The sequence below is a fragment of the Zea mays genome, chromosome 1 (genome assembly GCF_902167145.1).
Source record: "Zea mays cultivar B73 chromosome 1, Zm-B73-REFERENCE-NAM-5.0, whole genome shotgun sequence".
Taxonomy (NCBI): domain Eukaryota; kingdom Viridiplantae; phylum Streptophyta; class Magnoliopsida; order Poales; family Poaceae; genus Zea; species Zea mays.
In genome coordinates this window covers 210,540,432-210,559,485 of record NC_050096.1, presented here as the reverse complement: position 1 = coordinate 210,559,485, position 19,054 = coordinate 210,540,432, and the positions used below count along the sequence as shown (strand labels likewise).

The 19,054-nt window shown below is 42.1% G+C and overlaps 1 protein-coding gene across 1 annotated transcript; it reads left to right on the top strand.

Annotated features, from left to right (window-relative positions):
- Window positions 1–1,553: 1,553 nt before the first annotated feature.
- Window positions 1,554–9,593, top strand: LOC103643205 (transmembrane 9 superfamily member 9). The gene is made up of 7 exons (XM_008666355.3): window positions 1,554–1,859; window positions 6,800–6,964; window positions 7,068–7,177; window positions 7,255–7,360; window positions 7,463–7,575; window positions 7,681–7,834; window positions 8,211–9,593. The coding sequence occupies exons 1-7, from the start codon at window positions 1,746–1,748 to the stop codon at window positions 9,366–9,368; spliced, it is 1,920 nt and encodes a 639-aa protein (XP_008664577.1). The 5' UTR covers window positions 1,554–1,745; the 3' UTR covers window positions 9,369–9,593.
- Window positions 9,594–19,054: the final 9,461 nt, after the last annotated feature.

Here is a 19,054-nt window from a genome sequence, read left to right as displayed (position 1 = left end):
GCACGGCATGGGCGCGGCGGTTGCGAAGGAAGGGGGCAGGTTTGACGGGCAGGGCCCATGAGCAAGCGAGAGCGGGCGAGCGAACAGGCGTCCGGGCTGACGAGCGGGGCCCACGGGACAGAGAGAAAGGGTGCGCGCACGCGAAGGAGATCGGCGTCGACAAGGCGGCCCCACTGGGCAGCGAGAGGGAGAGAGAGGAAAGAAAGAGCAGGTGAGAGAGGGCGCTGATAGGCGGGGTCGCCTGTTAGGGAGGGCTGGCGCGCGGGCACGGGCGCGCGTGGGGGCTGGGCTGATTTGGTCCGAAATGCGGTTTTCTATTTTCCCTGAAATTTCTAATGGATTTTCTATTTTATTTCCTCTAGGGTTTTCAATTCAAATTCAAACCAAGTTTCAAATGCAAACCAATTCAAACATTTGCATCAATTCAAAGAATATTTTGGGCTCAGTATGATGCAACAATTCATGGCTTACATTGTTTTGACAAAATAAATAATTAACCCTTCTCCTAATTAACTTAATTCTACTCAAAAAGAAAGAGAGAGAGACTAGAGAGAGACCAAGGGTAACATATGTGGATATTTAGAAAGAAATTTTATGCCCCAATTTCATGGTGTTACAAAATATTACACTTGAACTTGGCCAAAAGACCAAAAAATAAGTTGAAAAGAAGCCCCTATACTCGAATTAAATTATAGCAAATGTTTTGGCTTAGGACTCGGGACCGAGAAGATGGTGTAGATCAGATGCTCTAACCAAAATCATCATTTATAGTGAAGGCTTAACAATTTCTCCAAGTTTAGCAAGACATAGAAAAGCACAAGTATGCCAACAAGATCATTTCTGAAATACTAAATACAACAAGTTTATCCTCTAACGCTTAACATGATTACAGAAATATATACTTGCTCTTGCCTTTAGAGTATCATATCAAACAATGAAACATTTTCCGCTTTTAGAGTGCCTTGTACTCACTTCCAATTGCATAATTGGTTTCACTTAAAATTCAATGTGAAATTAATTCGACATGAATAAAACATTTTCATAGTTATGCTCTAGCAATGCTCCACAGTTAAATGGCTAGAAATCTGTACCTCGCCACATTTGGTGATGTGTGGAATGCACGAACTACGCCCTATGTTGAAGGAGCGGAGCGGAAGACGAGTGAGCTAGGAGATGGACTCCCGGTCCCAGGGGGTGACGAGAAGGTTTAGAGTTGGTTGGACTCGATGCAACTTTTATCACCTAGTGAGCATCCTTATCCGGAGGTGAGCACCCTAATCCTCCTCGCCGGTGGCAGTGCAACAACGAAAGAAGCGGGCGGAGGTTGATGCGAAATGGACGGAATTTGTTGCTAGAGCGATAGCTGCGAGAACACTGCTGTGCAAACAAATAGGATAAGATGAGATATGATCTGGGACCGCAGGTTAATTTTGAAGAAATATAAGAGGTTCATTGTAAAAAAATAGCGTGAGACGACCGTTGAAACTGGTGTTTTAATATAGTAAGGAATTATACTTTTTCCATTTTCAACGGAGTGAGCCGTCGGGTGGATCGGGCTCTGGCCCAAAGCCCATTTGACTTCCCTTGAAACGCATGCCCATTCAGTGGATAGGCGGCCGGCCCGTTCACCATTTCTCATCGTTCAATTCAGAATCTGATACATCAGAGAAGGGCCACAGCACAGAGAGAGACTGTCTGCCAGTGGACGCGAGGGAGCGCCTCCGCCTCAGATCCAACCCCCACCGATGCGAGCTCCGGCGATGCTCCGCTGGGCCGCGGCGGCGCTCGCGGCGCTCCTCGCCGCCTCACCGGCCGCCGCGTTTTACCTACCCGGCGTGGCGCCCAACGACTTCCATAAGGTCCAAATTCCCTACGCTCATTCCCACCTTCCTCGTAACGTAACGGTTCTCCCCATCCTTTCGCGCTGGATCTCGACAGCCAGATCCATAGTTTGGTGTTTATCGGGTTGGATGCGAGCGGTGGTGTTTGGGATCTCGGGGTCCTTCTGCTCTCGCTCGCTCCCTTACTCTTACTCTTACTCGTGTCGTTGCGGGTAGCACACGCTGTTCTCTCACCTGATATCATAATCGTTGGCGCTTCTGTGCGCAGTTGTGTAGTCTGACGAATTGCGTGCTTGTCGTTTCATTTCTGCACGGTGCTGCTCAGTGCTAATGACGCACCACCACTTCAGTTGCTCCCTGACATTTCACCGGATGCATTTGGAATTCGAGACTACTGGCATTCACTTTTGGCCAGGTCCCTGCTTCAAATCTCAATGTTGAGGCAAAAGCGTTTTCCCCTTAGCGATGATAAATAATCGAAAACATTATAGTCGGTCTAAAGTTTGTGTAATGTTATTGAATCGTATATTTGAACCAAAGTTTTGCTAGGCGCTAGGCGGAATCTAGGCGATGACCCTTAGTCTAGGGACTAGTCCAGGCTAGGCTTGCCTAAGCGATGCTAGGCGTTTTGCTAACTTATATAATATATACATTTATAGATAAAAAATAGGGAAGGACCAGTAGACATACCTTAGGTCCTTTGTCCTTGCAGATCTGTTGATCACTGAATCCTCAAGCACTGCTGCAATAGAAGTGGACAACACTTTTAGATGCAATTGGGCATCAATACAAGTGATAAAAAATAGGAAATAGTAAGTTAGGTAATTATCTGAGGTCTGACCCTTCTCCCATCCATTAAGTACTGATCAGCAGCATAGGATAGCCTTTAGAAATCACAAACATGAAGGGACAGCAGGCAGCAACACATATAAAATGCATAGCAGACCACGAAATTAAATAACAAGCGCATGATTCAGTTCTCACAAGTCACAACACAAAACACAAGTACACAGCAGGAGTTCTAAGTTCACAAATTAAAGATACATGGATGCATAATAAAAGCTAAAACATGACATGAAGCTGGCTCACACTTAGGGTTCATCCATCTCATACTCATCTTCATCAAACTCTTCTTCTTCGGACTCAAACTCTTCTTCATTGAGCTCTCACCCTTGCACTTCTACGCAGCTCTAGTTGTTCTTCTGCTCCCACTGCATCTCCAAGCACAGACCAAGGTATCCCTGTACCTTCCATGACTTCTTCCTCATCTCTAAAGGAAACTAATGCACAATCATCTCCATTCTCTTGGAGGAAACCTTGAGCTTCAGTTGTACCATTAGGCAAGAGAACATCAGTAATTTTCTTGGACTTGATCTTTGCTCTCTTATTAATCAGCTTGTTGTTGAATTGAATGTAGACCACCTTGTTGAGGCGGTCTGTAGTAAGCCTATTTCTCTTCTTAGTGTGCACCTATAAATTAAAAATAAGAGCACTTTTAGTTCTGCAATTTTATTGTAATGCTGCTGTAATTTTGATAACAGATAGGTACTAACCCCATCAAACCTACTCCAATTTCTTTCACAACCAGAAGAACTTGCTATTAAAGATAGGATCTTGGTAGCTATCTTCTGTAGAGCTGGTGTTTCAGTTCCATAAAGCCGCCACCATGATGCTGAAAAAAACCCTCTCTATTAGTTAGTAGTATAACAGATTGCTTGTTACAATGCTGAAATAAAAAACTGTTACCTGGATTATAATCAAAGTTTTCAAAAGTCCTTGCAACCTTCTTGCTAAATGGGCCTTCTCTATTCTGAAACTTCTGGAGTTCGACGTTGACTGCTTGTTCTTGCATTTCGTCGTCATGATAATAAAAAGTCTCCACACAATTGATAAAACCTTCTGTTATTTTGGGAACATCAAAGATTGATGGGTCAGCATAAGGCACAAAAGTTAGGCAAAGTGTGGCAAGTTAGGCAGCGAACCAAACATGCCCCAAGTCTTCCAGCCATCTTCTTCTCAATAACAGCAACGACATCCTTGAAACGGTTCTCAACATTGCCAAGGGCCTCTTTAACATGTCTCTTTGCCTTCAATAGTTCTCCATATACAAAGCCCATGGATGGCTTCACATCTCCATCAACCAAACGGAGAACTTTGAACAATGGCGCAAAAACTGCCAATGTCAACTTCACATCCTTCCAAAAGGTTGGATTCAATATAGTTGCTGTGGCATTTTTTCCCTTCTTTGATTTCACATCCTTCAGTGAGTCCGACCTACTATGAACCACCATCTTTCTTAGCTGGTCCTTCTTCTCTTGTATGCTGTCCAAAGTTAGATAGTTTGAAGCAAACCTAGTCACTCCTGGCCTTACTATCTCTTTCCCCTCAGTGAAGTATCTCATGCACTCTAGTGTTCTTGTGTGCCCATAGACAAATATGGTGAATGCCTTTGCTTGGTCAATCACCTTCTTGAACCGAGGCATGTTGCCAATTCCTTGGAGCATCAAGTTAATTGTGTGAGTTGCACAAGAGGTCCAAAAGATATGTGGTCTCTTCACATGCAATAGCTTCTTTGCTCCCATGTTGTTAGAAGCATTGTCAGTCACAACTTGCACCACATCATCTGGACCAATGTCTTTGATTGCTTTGTCCACTAGTTCAAAGATCACTGCACTTGTGTGTGACACATCTGACATCTCTTTTGAGGAAATAAAACTAGTTCCATCAGCACAATTAGTGCACACATTCATTATGCTTCTCCTCTTCTTATCTGACCAAGCATCGATCTTAATAGAGCACCCATTCTTCATCTTCTCGGCTTCACGTTCTTGCAACAAACTCTTGGTTCTTGCATATTCTTCTTCCAACAATCTCCCTCGCAGGTCAAACATAGTTGGAGGTTCAATTCCAGGCCCAAATTGTCCAATTGCTTCACACATTTGCTTGAACTCATCGTTGTCACATGCATTGAATGATATTGCTATCAATGTTACAAAAAAGTAAATTAGTGTTCAGTTGAGTACTACAACAAGGAAATCTGATGAAATTGAAATCTGAAATTAAAAAACAGCAAGGAAATTACCATGGTTAAAGGCCTATCTTGCAATATATTTATGCACCTCATGTAATCTTTCTTTCCAAAGTTCCTTGTTCAGCCTCTGTTGAGTCAAAGATTCAGATTTGGTTGCTGTAGGATCAATAGCTTTTGTCCATTTGTCCATGGGGCCTAATTTGTGAGGCTCTGAACTTCCAACACAAGTCACTTCTTCTGATCCTCCAACCCTAGACACATGAACTTCCTCTCTAAGTTCTAGCTCACGAACAATCTTCTCCTCCCTTTTCCTTTTTGCTTCATCTAGTGCTTTCTTGCACTTTTCTTGAGCCTCCAACAACTTCTCTTTGGTGGTCTTCATGCCCTGGCATTTCTTCGCATTCTTTCCTTCCTGCGCGATATGTTGCTTCAACCGATAAACCCCTCCACACATTTGCTTGTCACACAGTATGCACTTTACCTTGTCCTTATTGTTTATACCAACAAGAACCCCATACTCCCATCCCATATCATCTGAATTTCTTCTAAGGCCACTAACTCCCTCTGGTGCACTTGCACTTTCAGATTGACCCTCTGTCATCTGAGTTCAAGCCATCAGTCAACAAATTACAAACTGAATATGGGAATAACAGAGGAGATGAGCAGGGGAGTAGGAACATACGAACCTTGGGCTGTCCGCTCCGCTGGCGCAACGGAGGGAAGCAAGCAGGAGCCACCCGCGTATAGGAGAGAAACAAGCAGGGGAGGAGAGAAGCAGGAGCCGCCCGCGTACAGGAGAGAAGCAGGAGCCGCTCGCGTACAGGAGAGAAGCAAGCAGGGGAGGAGAGAAGCAGGAGCCGCCGAGCCGCTCGCGTACAGGAGAGAAACAAGCAGGGGAGGAGAGAAGCAGGAGCCGCCCGCGTACAGGAGAGAAGCAAGCAGGGGAGGAGGGAAGCAGGAGCCGCCGAGCCGCCCGCGTACAGGAGAGAAGCAAGGCTGCAGGGGTCTGGCGTCCGCGTACAGGAGAGAAGCTGCAGCCACCCGCGTCTTCGGCGTCCTTTTCTCTACCACGCGCGCGCCGCCCTTTTCTCTCCTTGCGCGCCACCCTTTTCTCTACCGTGCGCGCGCCACCCTTTTCTCTCCCGCGCGCGCGCCTAGCTCGCCTAAGCGCCGCCTGGGCTCCTGGGCGCCGCGGAATCGCCGCTCGGCGCTGCCTAGGCGCTCCAAACTACTAGGAGCCCGCCTACCCCCCTAGTCCAGGCGGGAGGCCGTGGCCTAGCGACTAGGCGCGCCTAGGCGCGTCATAGGCGCGGATTTTCATAACCCTGATTTGAACTTTAAATAAGAAAATTGTGCGGTGAGTATGCCACGGTCTGTGTTCAAAATGCGCAGAGCACACAACAATCTGCACCCAGATGTACTCAAATCTGTACTCACTTGTATTCAAGATGTGCAGTTCTTCATTTTTTTTACATACATCAAATGCTCCACTTGATCTCAGAGGGTAAATTTCATGTTTCATTGTATACATGATACTTATAGTTTGAACTTGGCAGCTGCAGGTGATATTTTCTTTGACAATAAGCAGTTGTCACGCAAACCATTCTCCCTTCTGTTTCTCTTGTTTCTGGTTGCCTGGTGTAACATGTGAATCCACCCTACTCTCTGACAGTCATATGTGCCCATGCACCAAGCTAGCTAATTCAATGAATGATGACAACACATTATTTTCAGATCCTAAAGTATCAAGCATGTATGTGTGCTAGTAGTTGCGTTTACAGAAAAGAATGTCAAATGGTGTGTGTGTTTCAATCTTTTGAGCTACGGGGATGATCAGAGAATTACATTTCCTTCTTAAATCATAGCCTTTTATTTTACTGAAATATGTGTTGTGTGTTCTAACTGGTTCATACATAATTTTCTGCAGAAAGATCCACTTTTGGTGAAGGTGAATAAGCTGACATCCACGAAGACGCAACTTCCCTACTCATATTACTCTCTTCCTTTCTGTAAACCAAACACGATAGTTGACAGTGCAGAGAATCTTGGAGAAGTTCTGCGTGGTGATCGCATTGAGAACTCTCCTTATGTGGTCAGTACTAGATTACTGCTTGTCACATATTCAGCATTGTAATTTGTAATGTACCAAATCACTTAGTCGTCATGCACTTTGTCGTTTTACGTTTGTGTTGTAGTTTGAGATGGGGGAACCCAAGATGTGCCAGATTATCTGCAAAGCAAAAATTGATGATAAACAGGCAAAGGAGCTTAAGGAAAAAATAGAGGATGAGTATCGGGTGAACATGTACGGATTTTATATGTGGCACTGTAATTTTGATTGCATGAAAAATGCTGCAGTTACATAACGTATTTTCTTCACAGGATTCTTGACAATCTCCCACTAGTTGTTCCTATTGCAAGGCAGGATAGGGGTGCTACTGTTTACCAGGCTGGATATCATGTTGGTGTCAAGGGCCAATACACTGGTGTAAGTTTGTATGCTCAGCTGGTGTTTTACTTTTAACAGTGTGTAGGTCTCCTTTTTTTCTTGAGAGGGTGGAGTTATCTTATTACAAAATATATGTTACAGAACAATGATGAGAAGTCCTTTATCCACAACCACTTGGCATTTTTAGTAAAATACCATAAGGATGAAACTACAGATCTCTCTAGAATTGTTGGATTTGAGGTCAAACCATTCAGGTTAGTTTTAGTTATGCTTGCCCTATTTTGTTGGTATGATGCCTTTCACGCTGACACTATCTTGTTTACTAACTTATACTTTTTTTGTTAAATTTCTCATGCCAGTATCAATCACCAGTTTGAAGGGCCGTGGAATGATAAAAACACTCGTTTAATCACATGTGATCCTCATGCCAGCAAGCTTGTGGTAAACTCAGATACTCCTCAGGAGGTTGAAGCCGGGAAGGAAATCATATTTACCTATGATGTAGGCTTCGAGGTGATATTTCTCACATCTGCTTCTCTTTTTATGCCCTAACATCTTTCCTTAATACTCCCTCTTGCGTTTCTGAAAAAAAACATCTTTCCTCTTAATATAACGTCACACAGCCCTCCTGCGTTTCTGAAAAAAGAAACATCTTTCTTTAATACTCGCTCTGATTCTTAGTGTAGACCATTTAGGATATTGACATGGTCTTAAATGTGACACTTTACCTGCAATTGTTCTAAAAGTATTTTTTGTTTTCTATATATATTATGGAAGTATTTTCCATGTTGAATCTATCACATAAACTGCGTTGTCAAGTTACTAAACATACATTTCAAAATTTGAGTTCGTTTTAATGTTTTCTGATTTGCTTGGTATTGCTCTGCAGGAGAGTGATATCAAGTGGGCTTCTCGCTGGGACACCTACTTGTTAATGATAGATGATCAAATTCACTGGTTTTCTATTGTGAACTCTCTCATGATCGTACTCTTCTTATCTGGGATGGTGGCAATGATTATGCTCCGCACCCTTTATAGAGATATCTCTAGGTACAATCAGCTTGAAACTGAAGAAGAAGCCCAAGAGGAGACAGGATGGAAGCTTGTTCATGGAGACGTATTCCGCCCTCCTGCAAACTCCGACTTACTCTGTGTCTGTGTTGGGACTGGTGTTCAGTTCTTCGGTATGCTACTAGTAACCATGATCTTTGCTGTTCTGGGTTTCCTTTCGCCATCAAACCGGGGAGGACTGATGACTGCCATGCTGCTCACTTGGGTCTTGATGGGGTTGTTCGCCGGATATGCTTCTTCACGCCTGTATAAGATGTTGAAAGGATCGGAATGGCGGAGCATCACCCTGAGGACCGCCTTCCTGTTTCCTGGGATTGCTTTCGGTATTTTCTTCATCCTTAATGCTCTAATATGGGGGGAGAAGTCGTCTGGCGCTGTTCCTTTCACCACAATGTTTGCTTTGGTCCTCCTCTGGTTTGGTATCTCGGTTCCTCTTGTATTTGTCGGGAGCTATCTGGGCTTCAAGCAACCTGCCATTGAGGCTCCGGTGAAGACGAACAAGATCCCAAGACAGGTCCCTGAGCAGGCTTGGTACATGAACCCTGCCTTCACCATTCTGATTGGTGGCATACTTCCGTTCGGAGCAGTCTTCATCGAGCTCTTCTTCATCCTGACGTCGATCTGGCTTCACCAGTTCTACTACATCTTTGGCTTCCTGTTCCTGGTGTTCATTATCCTCATCATCACCTGTGCGGAGATCACGATCGTGCTGTGCTATTTCCAACTGTGCAGTGAGGACTACCTGTGGTGGTGGAGGTCCTTTCTGACCTCAGGATCATCAGCAATCTACCTCTTCCTGTACGCCGGGTTCTACTTCTTCACTAAGCTACAGATCACTAAGGTTGTGTCAGGCATGCTGTACTTTGGCTACATGCTTCTTGCCTCGTTTGCTTTCTGTGTGCTCACCGGTACGATCGGCTTCTACGCCTGCTTCTGCTTCACAAGATTGATTTATTCATCTGTGAAGATCGACTAGGCATGTTCCATGGGCCTGCAGCGAGTATGCCCATTGTGTGTTTTTTTTCATGAATTTTCAGTGCAGCTGTACTTTTGGTGTTAGCTTATAAACAATTTATGCTCACTGTGGTTCAGAGTTGTACAAGGATAGGACACTACTGCTAGCTTTATATGGGGTAATTTTAACTTGTGCTGTTGAGAACTGCTGCATACGTTCAATCCATAGTCTCGTTATCGTCTGCCACCCCTTTCCTGCTTCAGCTGCATGATGATGTCCATACGTGCTTGGCTTCATCAAGAAAATGTTAGCTTCATCTACACAGAATATTTCGCCATGCTGTGTGATCAGTTTATGCAAAATATTGGAAGCGTATGAATGATAGGAGTTAGGTGATTAATGATCGCTATCCATTTTACGAATTTCGTATGAATGTTCCGATCGATATGTATCTTGGCTTCGGCTCCGTTCAGATCAGTTAATTTTAGTTTTTTTATAAGCTATAATAGTGGAAGAGAGCTAGGCAATTGCTTTTTTATAAGCTAGATGATCGAATAGTTCAAATTAGACTGTAGATAGTGTAAACTAAGCTGTTTAAATCAGCTATAATTTTTTTGACAGCTAGCAACCTATATTAAGCGCTAGTTTGAGAATTCTATTTTCACGAGGAATTTCTATTTTTTCACAAAAGATTTTTATTTTTTCAAAAGAAAATTAACTAATTTTTCTTTGAAAAATAGAAATCCCATAGAAAATGGAGTTCTCAAACTAGCTCTAATAAATCAAAACATGACTTTAGATATTTTATTTTTATAATATAATCTCTAGGTTTGAGTCTTTAAGTCAAATCCAAAATAACCTCTAGTATTTTTGTAGTTTCTAAGGAATACCATGGTTTTAGTGAAACCATAGTATTTTATATCGTAAGGGCCTGTTTGGTAATGTAGTTTGAAATATTATAGTTTTAAGATACCGTAGTTTACAATTGAACATGACACAAATTCTACAATATTGCTTAAAATATAGATGTGTTTGGTTTCATTAGAAAGAACACAAGAAAACTAATGATGTGTTTGGTTTGAGGTCAAAGTTGGATGAGTCGGGGGCGACACCGTCCCTTCGATTTTTTGTGATCACGCCGCCCCCAAAAATCACTTCGGGATTCACCTCGCCCCCGCTTGACTCTCAACTAAACACTATAGAAAACGTGGCCGCCTCATTCCATCCCTCCTTATACATTCAACCAAACGCACCCTAAGGTCCCGAGTGGAGTTTTCAAAACTCCAAAAATACCACGGTTTTGGGTAAACCATGGTATTTAAAACAGTGTTTTACTTGTACCAAACCAAACATATTTTGGCTTCCAATACCACGGTATAATCAAGTAACATAGTATTTGTCTCAAAATTGCAAAAATACCAAGCTTCCAAACATGGCCTAAGGTGTTTGGTTGTGTTTTTCCATGATATTCTAAATACCATGACATTTTTGGAGTATTAGAAACTCCACTCCAATCTAAAGTTTTAATGACATGGCTAACTTTTGCCTAATACTATGGTTTATAATATTGTATCCAAACAATATTTTTTAAAACCATGATATTTTTAGAGCTAATCAAAACTACGATATTGGCATGACAATTGCAAAGTATACTACTATAAAACCATAGTTTTAAAAAACGTTATATCCAAACAGACCCTAATTTGTCAACTAGTTAGCTCTTTAGAAGATGTCATCTCGGATCACAGCCTACTTCTTGCATGCCTCATTCCTCTCGCCAATGCGCATGTCTCCACCTTTTCCACATTCTTCCTGGGTTGCACATATTTAGTAGCCATTTCAAGAATCTCATGCATCCACTCAACATCATGAGGCGCACGAATATTGAGGCTATGGATTTAACTCCAAAAAAGTAAGTGTATGGCTAAGGAACATGAGTATGTGCAAGCGCAATGAGTTACATCTCATGAATATGCATGATGCCAGGAGAGACCATGCATTCTGTGCGATCGCATGCACGAGCTGCTGAATGCATGAATAGTGCGATTTTGTTGCGTATTTTGTGCATCCACGGCTATATACGCGAGCTGCTGGGGGCAGTTTGAGGGGCTACAACGAAAACTAGTAAAAAGTTTGCACATTTCTCGATACCTTTATAAAAAAATAGAGTCACCATGGAACTTTGTATCACTATTGTACTTAAACTTCTGTATTTGTGTTGTCTATCTTATTTGTGTGTTTTATGTTCCTAGCTTAGTTGATAGTTTAGTTGATATGTTTGTAAACTCTTTATGATAGAGATCGCAACATTTAGTTAAAAATCGTAATTGGACAAAGATACTTTATTTATATATGTTGTGTCCATATCTCCCTTAAGTTGAGCGTTATGTTAAATTTGTGAACTCATGGTGTCATGGACTGTATTTTCCAGTACATACTGAAATGCAACATATGTCTTGCTTAACATTCTAGTTTCCAATGAATCAGAATGCAATAATGCATTGCAGGCTTGTAGCTTCCAAGTTTCATTTGTATGAGATTGGAGTATTTAGCTGTACTGTACATACTATTCCCATAATAATGTCGAGTACACCTTAGGTATCGTTTGATTTTTAATACTTATGATAGTGTTGTTGAGCACCCAAAATGACCAAGCAGACGGTCCGGCCTTGAGGCCAGATGGTCCTCGGTGGTGGCGTGGACGGTCCGCGCGCGTGCTGAATCAGTTATGATTCCGAGTTTCTTGCGGGATTTGTTGGCCGGACCGTGCATCGGACTATCCGGTGGGTGGCACTGGACCGTCCGGTGCTACATAGTCCAGCACATTTTCTCCTTTTTGGCTTGACTTCACAAAGTCCCTCACACTTAGACAAATACAATTAGTACACAAAACAATTGACTAAGTATCCAGAGCTTACCTTTTTACTTGATCCATCTAGATTTGCATTATGTCCTCTTCGGAGCTCAATTTACTTGATATATCTTTGCTCATACATCATGTTAGTTTAAACATAATGTGTTGTGCATCTAATCACCAAAACAATATAGAATGTCCCAAGGCACATTTCCCTTTCAATCTCTCCCTTTTTGGTGATTTATGCCAACACATAAAAAAGCCACTCATATTGAACTAACATATTCAGATGAGCTAAAAAGTGCAAATTGATGTCAAATTGAAGACCAATAAGATTATCGTAGGATTTGGCATATTTGGAACATTTTTACCACCACTTGGTTTGTTTTTGCAAAACAAATTCATTTTCCTATCTCTATGTCAAAACACTTTGTTTTGGTAAATCAAAAATTACTTTCAAGACTAGTTTTGATCAAGAGTAAAAAACTCCCCCTTTTCCCCATAATCAAATTTCTCCCCTTTGTTTTGGCAAATAAAAATTACTTTCAAGACTAGTTTTGATCAAGAGTCAAAAACTCATACTAAAATTTTGAAAAATTCACAAGTGGTAGCTGATCCAGTTGCTTTGGCCATAATTTCTCCCCCTTTGGCATTAAGCACCATAATGGAAGAACTATTTGGCCCTTTAACCCCATTGCCTCACAAAAAATTGCAAGTAAGACCAAAAGGCAATGAGAAAACGCAGATAGGGACTTGAGACAAGATACATTGATTTCGAAATGCAGTGGAAGCCTCTTCTTTGTCCAAGTCCACCATTTCCCTTTCAATCCATCTTTGAGACTATATCAAAATTACTCAAGCAAACACATTAGTCTAAAAGGGTCAAGTTGTAGTACATCCTCCCCCTTAACATGTGCATCATGTGAGGTCCGGGGATGACTTGTATAACTTGAGCACCACAATAAGTAAAGATATAAATGCTTAAACGAACATAATCAAAGGCATCAAACATATGCATGCTATAGATAAATCCAAGTTCGGCGAATCTAAGACATTTAGCTCACTACGTAACCTACAAAACCTTTTCTCATATAAAGGCTTGGTGAAGATATCAGCTAACTGGTTCTCGGTGCTAATATGGCAAACATCGATATCTCCTCTTTGTTGGTGGTCTCTCAAAAAGTGATGCCGGATGTCTATGTGCTTAGTGCGACTGTGTTCAACAGGATTATCTGCCAAACGGATTGCACTCTCATTATCACATAGGAGTGGGACTTTGCTTAGATTGTAGCCAAAGTCCTGGAGGGTTTGCCTCATCCAAAGCAGTTGCGCGCAACACTGTCCCGCGACAACATACTCGGCCTTATCGGTGGATAGGGTAACAAATGTTTGTTTCTTAGAGCTCCAAGACACCAGGGACCTTCCTAGAAACTAACAAGTCCCTGATGTGCTTTTCCTATCAACCTTGCACCCGACATAGTTGGAGCCTGAATATCCGATTAAGTCAAAGGTAGACCCCTTTGGATACCAGATCCCGAAGCAAGGCATAGAGACTAAATATCTAAGAATTCGATTAACGACCACAAGGTGACATTCCTTGGGGTCGGATTGAAATCTAGCACAAATGCATATGCTTAGCTTAATATTCGGTCTACTAGCACAAAGATAAAGCAAAGAACCTATCATAGACCGGTATGCCTTTTGATCAACAAAATTACCTCCTTTGTTGAGGTCCAGGTGTCCGTCCGTTCCCATCGGTGTCTTTGCGGGCTTTGCATCCTTCATCCCAAACCTCTTGAGTAAGTCTTGGGTGTACTTCGTTTGGGAGATGAAGGCCCCTTCCTTGAGTTGCTTCACTTGGAATCCAAGGAAGTAGTTCAACTCGCCCATCATAGACATCTCAAATTTCTGCATCATCACCCTGCTAAACTCCTCACAAGACTTTTGATTAGTAGAACCAAATATTATGTCATCGACATATATTTGGCATACAAACAAATCACTAATACAAGTCTTAGTAAAGAGAGTAGGACCAGCTTTCCCAACATTGAAAGCGTTAGAAATAAGAAAATTGCTAAGGCATTCATACCATGCTCTTGGGGCTTGCTTAAGTCCATAGAGCGCCTTAGAGAGCCTATAGACATGGTCGGGATACCTATCATCCTCGAAGCCAGGGGGTTGTTCCATATATACTTCCTCCTTGATTGGTCCATTGAGGAAGGCGCTCTTTACGTCCATTTGAAACAACTTAAACGAGTGGTGAGCAGCATAGGCCAATAATATGCGAATTGATTCTAGTCTAGCTACAGGAGCAAAAGTCTCCTTAAAATCCAAACCTATGACTTGAGCATAACCTTTTGCCACAAGTCGAGCCTTGTTGCTTTTCACCACACCGTGTTCATCTTGCTTGTTGTGGAACACCCACTTGGTCCCCACAACATTTTGCTTCGGACGTGACACCAAGCTCCATACTTCATTTCTTTTGAAGTTGTTGAGCTCTTCCTGCATGGCCAACAACCAGTCTGGATTCTGTAAGGCTTCTTCTACCCTAAAAGGTTCAATAGAAGAAACATTTTGTTATGGTGTATAGGGAGCGAAGAACTCATGCTTGATGCCTTCCTCCTCAAGATATTCTTCTACTTGAAGATTCTTGAATTCAGATCCATTATTGCTCCTTATTTTCTTCACCTTGAGCTCAAACTCATTTTGAGCTCTCCTTAAGAAGCACTTTAGAGTACTTTGGGTTTTAGATTTGTCCTACAAAAAGAACACCCAAGTGAAGCGGGAAAAATCATCAACAATTACAAGACCATACTTGCTTCCCCCAATGCTAAGATAAGCAACAGGCCCAAAGAGATCCATATGTAGGCTCTAGTGGTCTTGATGTCGTCATCACGTTCTTGCTTTGATGAGTAGTTCTCACCTGCTTTCTTGCTTGGCACACTGCACAAGGTGTGTCTTTCTCAAAACAGACATCGGTTAGTCCTAACACATGTTCTTCCTTTAGAAGTTTATGAAGATTCTTCATACCAACATGTGCTAGACAGTGGTGCCAGAGCCAGCGCATATTAGTCTTAGCTATTAAACATGCATCTAGATCGGCATTCTCCATTGAGAAATCAACTAAATAGAGCTTGCCATCTAATACACCTTTAAAAGCTAATGAACCATCACTTCTTCTAAAGACAGACACATCAACATTTGTAAATAAACAATTGTATCCCATATGCCACAATTAACTTACAGAAAGCAAATTGTAACTGAGTGATTATACTAAAAACACATTAGAAATTGAATGCTCGACAGTGATGGCTATTTTACCCAGACCTTTGTCCTTGCCATGGTTCCCATCTCTAAAGATGATAGTGTCTTGGGAATCCTTGTTCTTGACGTAGGAGGTAAACATTTTCTTCTCCCCTGTCATGTGGTTTATGCATCCGCTATCAATAATCTAGCTTGTGCCCCCAGATGCATAAACCTGCAAGGTAATTTAAGCTTGGGTTTTAGGTACCCAACTCTTGTTGGATCCTACAATGTTAGTCACAAAAGACTTTGGAACCTAGATGCAAGTTTTGTCTCTCTTGCACTTAGGTCCCAAACTTATAGCAACTACTTTATCATTTTTGCACAAAAGAACAAATGAAGCATCATATGTTTGATAAAGCATGGTTGGTCCATTTGATGCATTCCTAGGCATATGAGAAGCAACATGAGGGCGCCTAGGTCTATTCCTACCATGACAAGTAGGTAAAACAACATGATTATAACACCTATCATGATGAGCAACACTAGAAACATTCCTAACATGAGCATAAAGATAGGCATGGTTCTTTTGTTCATGTGAAGAATAAGAGCTACTAGCCATAGGAGCCTTCCCTTTCTCCTTATTGAGATTGGAGGTCCTTTGGCTTGTTAAGTTCTCGGTTCCCTTTTGGAAACAAAGTCCATTCTTAATGGAGGGGTGTCTACCAATGGTGTAGGCATCCCTAGCAAATTTTAATTTTTCATAATCACTCATACAAATTTTAAGTTGAGCACTAAGATTAGCAACATCATTATTCAACTTAAGAATGGTACAAGCATGTTCATTGCAAGCGTCAATATAAAAATCTTTACACCTATTGCAAATAACAAAATGCTCCATGGTTGAACTAGCAACATTTACTTTTTCTAACTTAGCATTTAAACCAGCATTTAAATTCTTAAGACTAGAAATATAATTATTGCAAGTAGATAGCTCAGAAGATAATAGTTCATTTTTCTTAGTTTCTAGAGCAAGAGATTTTTGAACATTAATAAATTTATCATGTTCCTCATAAGAAATATCTTCTTGCTTTTCTAACAACCTATCTTTCTCGTTAAGGGCATCAATTAATTCATTGATTTTATCTACCTTAGATCTATCTAAACCCTTAAAGAGGTCACTATAATCTACATCATCATCATCAGATTCCTCATCAGTAGAAGGAGTGTACTTGGGGGTATCTCGTGTACGTACCTTATTCTCCTTAGCCATGAGGCACGTGTGATGTTCGTTGGGGAAGAGGGAGGACTTGTCGAAGGCGGAGGCAACTAGTTCTTCATCGTTGGAGTCAGATGAAGAACAGTCGGAGTCCCATTCCTTTTTGATGTGTGCCTCGCCCTTTGCCTTCCTCTAGTTCTTCTTCTTCTCCTTCTTCCATTTCTTTTCTTGTCCCTGGTCATTTTCATTATCTGGACATTGTGCAATACAATGACCGGACTTACCGCATTTGAAGCAGGGGCGCTTTCCCTTTGATTTGTTCTTGTTGGGATACTCCTTGCGCCCTTTTAAAGCGGTCTTGAAGCGCTTGATTACAAGTGCCATTTCTTCTTTGTTGAGTCTGGTAGCCTCCACTTGTGTTACCTTGTTGGGTAGCGCCTCCTTGCTGCTCGTTGCCTTGAGAGCAACGAGCTGCGGTTCGTAGACTGGAAGCAGACCATTTGCAATATCATCCACATACCTTGCTTCCTTTGCCATCATGCGCTCGCTCACAATTTTTTCGAGAATTTCCTCGGGCGTCATCTTTGTGTACCTAGGATTTTCATAGATAAGGTTTACAACATAAGGATCAATAACAATAAATGACCTTAGCATGAGTCGAACAACGTCATGATCCGTCCATCTTGTGCTCCTGTAACTCCGGATCTTGTTCACCAGGGCCTTGAGCCTGTTGTATATGTCTCGGTTGGCTCCTCTTCCCTTTTCATGGCAAATCTCCCAAGTTCACCTTCCACTAATTCCATTTTGATGATTATCGTGACAATGTTTCCCTCATGAGAAACCTTGAGGGTGTCTCAAATTTGTTTGGCGTTGTCCAAGTCGCTGACTTTGTTATATTCATCCCTGCATAGAGATGGTAGCAAAACAGTAGTAGCTTGGGCATTTTTATGAATTTGTTCATTAATTAATACAGGATTATCACTACTGTTAAATTTCATTCCATTTTCCATAATTTCCCAAATACTAGGATGGAGAGAAAATAAATGACTGCATTTTATGGCTCCAAAACGAATAGTCTTCTCCATCAAAGTGAGGGGTTTACCGAGTGGAATAGATAATAAATGAGCATTCAAATTATATGGGATGCTAGAATAATCAAAAGAATAGTTTTGATTAACCGTTTTCTTTTTCGTAGATGAGTCGTCGTCGCCATCCCTTGGTGATGAAGAGGAGGCGTCGCTATCGTAGTAGATGATCTTCTTAATGCGCCTCTTCTTCTTCCCATCCCTTTTCTTGTGAGTCAAGCCTGAGTCGGTGGGCTTGTCACCTTTTGCCTCATCAACGTAGAGGGTCTCCTTCTCCTTGTCGTTGATCACCATCCCCTTACCTTTAGGATCCATCTCTTCGGATGGTTAGTCCCTGAATGAAGAGTACGACTCTGATACCAATTAAGGGATCCTAGAGGGGGGGGGGTGAATAGGTGATCCTATAAAAATCAAGACTAAACAACACAAACTTGGTTTATAAAATGTTAGTAAAGTCAAAACCAAGGTGATATGAATAGAGAGGGAGAGAACTCTTCACTTGATTGTTCCTTTAGAATGTGTATTGAACTTAGGAACAATAGCGCAAGTGATTAAGTGAGAACTCTAAGGAAGAAAGCAATCACAATAGGAATTTTATCCCGTGGTTCGACCAATGCCTGCTCCACATTGTGGTGACCTCCTTCGATCAAGGATTGCACTCAATCCCTCTCAAGTGATCCAAAGATCAAACTTGAGTACCACGATTTTCTTCCTTTTCTCAAGTATTCCCTTTGTGAGGAATCTCTACAAGTTAGAGCCTCTCACCCTTACAAGATTGATCACAATTAAACCACAAGGGTAAGGTAGGGAATAGAAACACACTCAAGAGCGAGAGTCGAAGCAACGACATGCACAAAAGTCAAGAACCGAGCACACAACACAACACAGTAGTGTCACAGCTCAGAAAAGTGCTTAGGTCTCAAACACAATGAGCCAAATGCGTGTTTGTAGAGTCTATGCGTCTTAGTATGTTTAATGGAGGCTTGGTATTCTATTCCATGCGCCTAGGGGTCCCTTTTATAGCTCCAAGGCAGCTAAGAGCCATTGGAGCTCCATTTGGAAGGCCATAGTTGCCTTCTGTCCGTGGGCGCACCGGACAGTGTACAACGCGCGATTTCCTTCCTTTTCTGTTGAAGCCGACCATTACAGCCATGGTGCTCATGGCACACTGGATAGTCCGGTGCGGCCTACCGACCATTCGCGAGGTCCACGCGTCGCCCGCTGATTGCGCTACCGACCGTTGGCGTGGGTGCGACTGGCTCACTGGACAGTCCGGTGGCACACCAGACAGTCCAGTGATTTATAG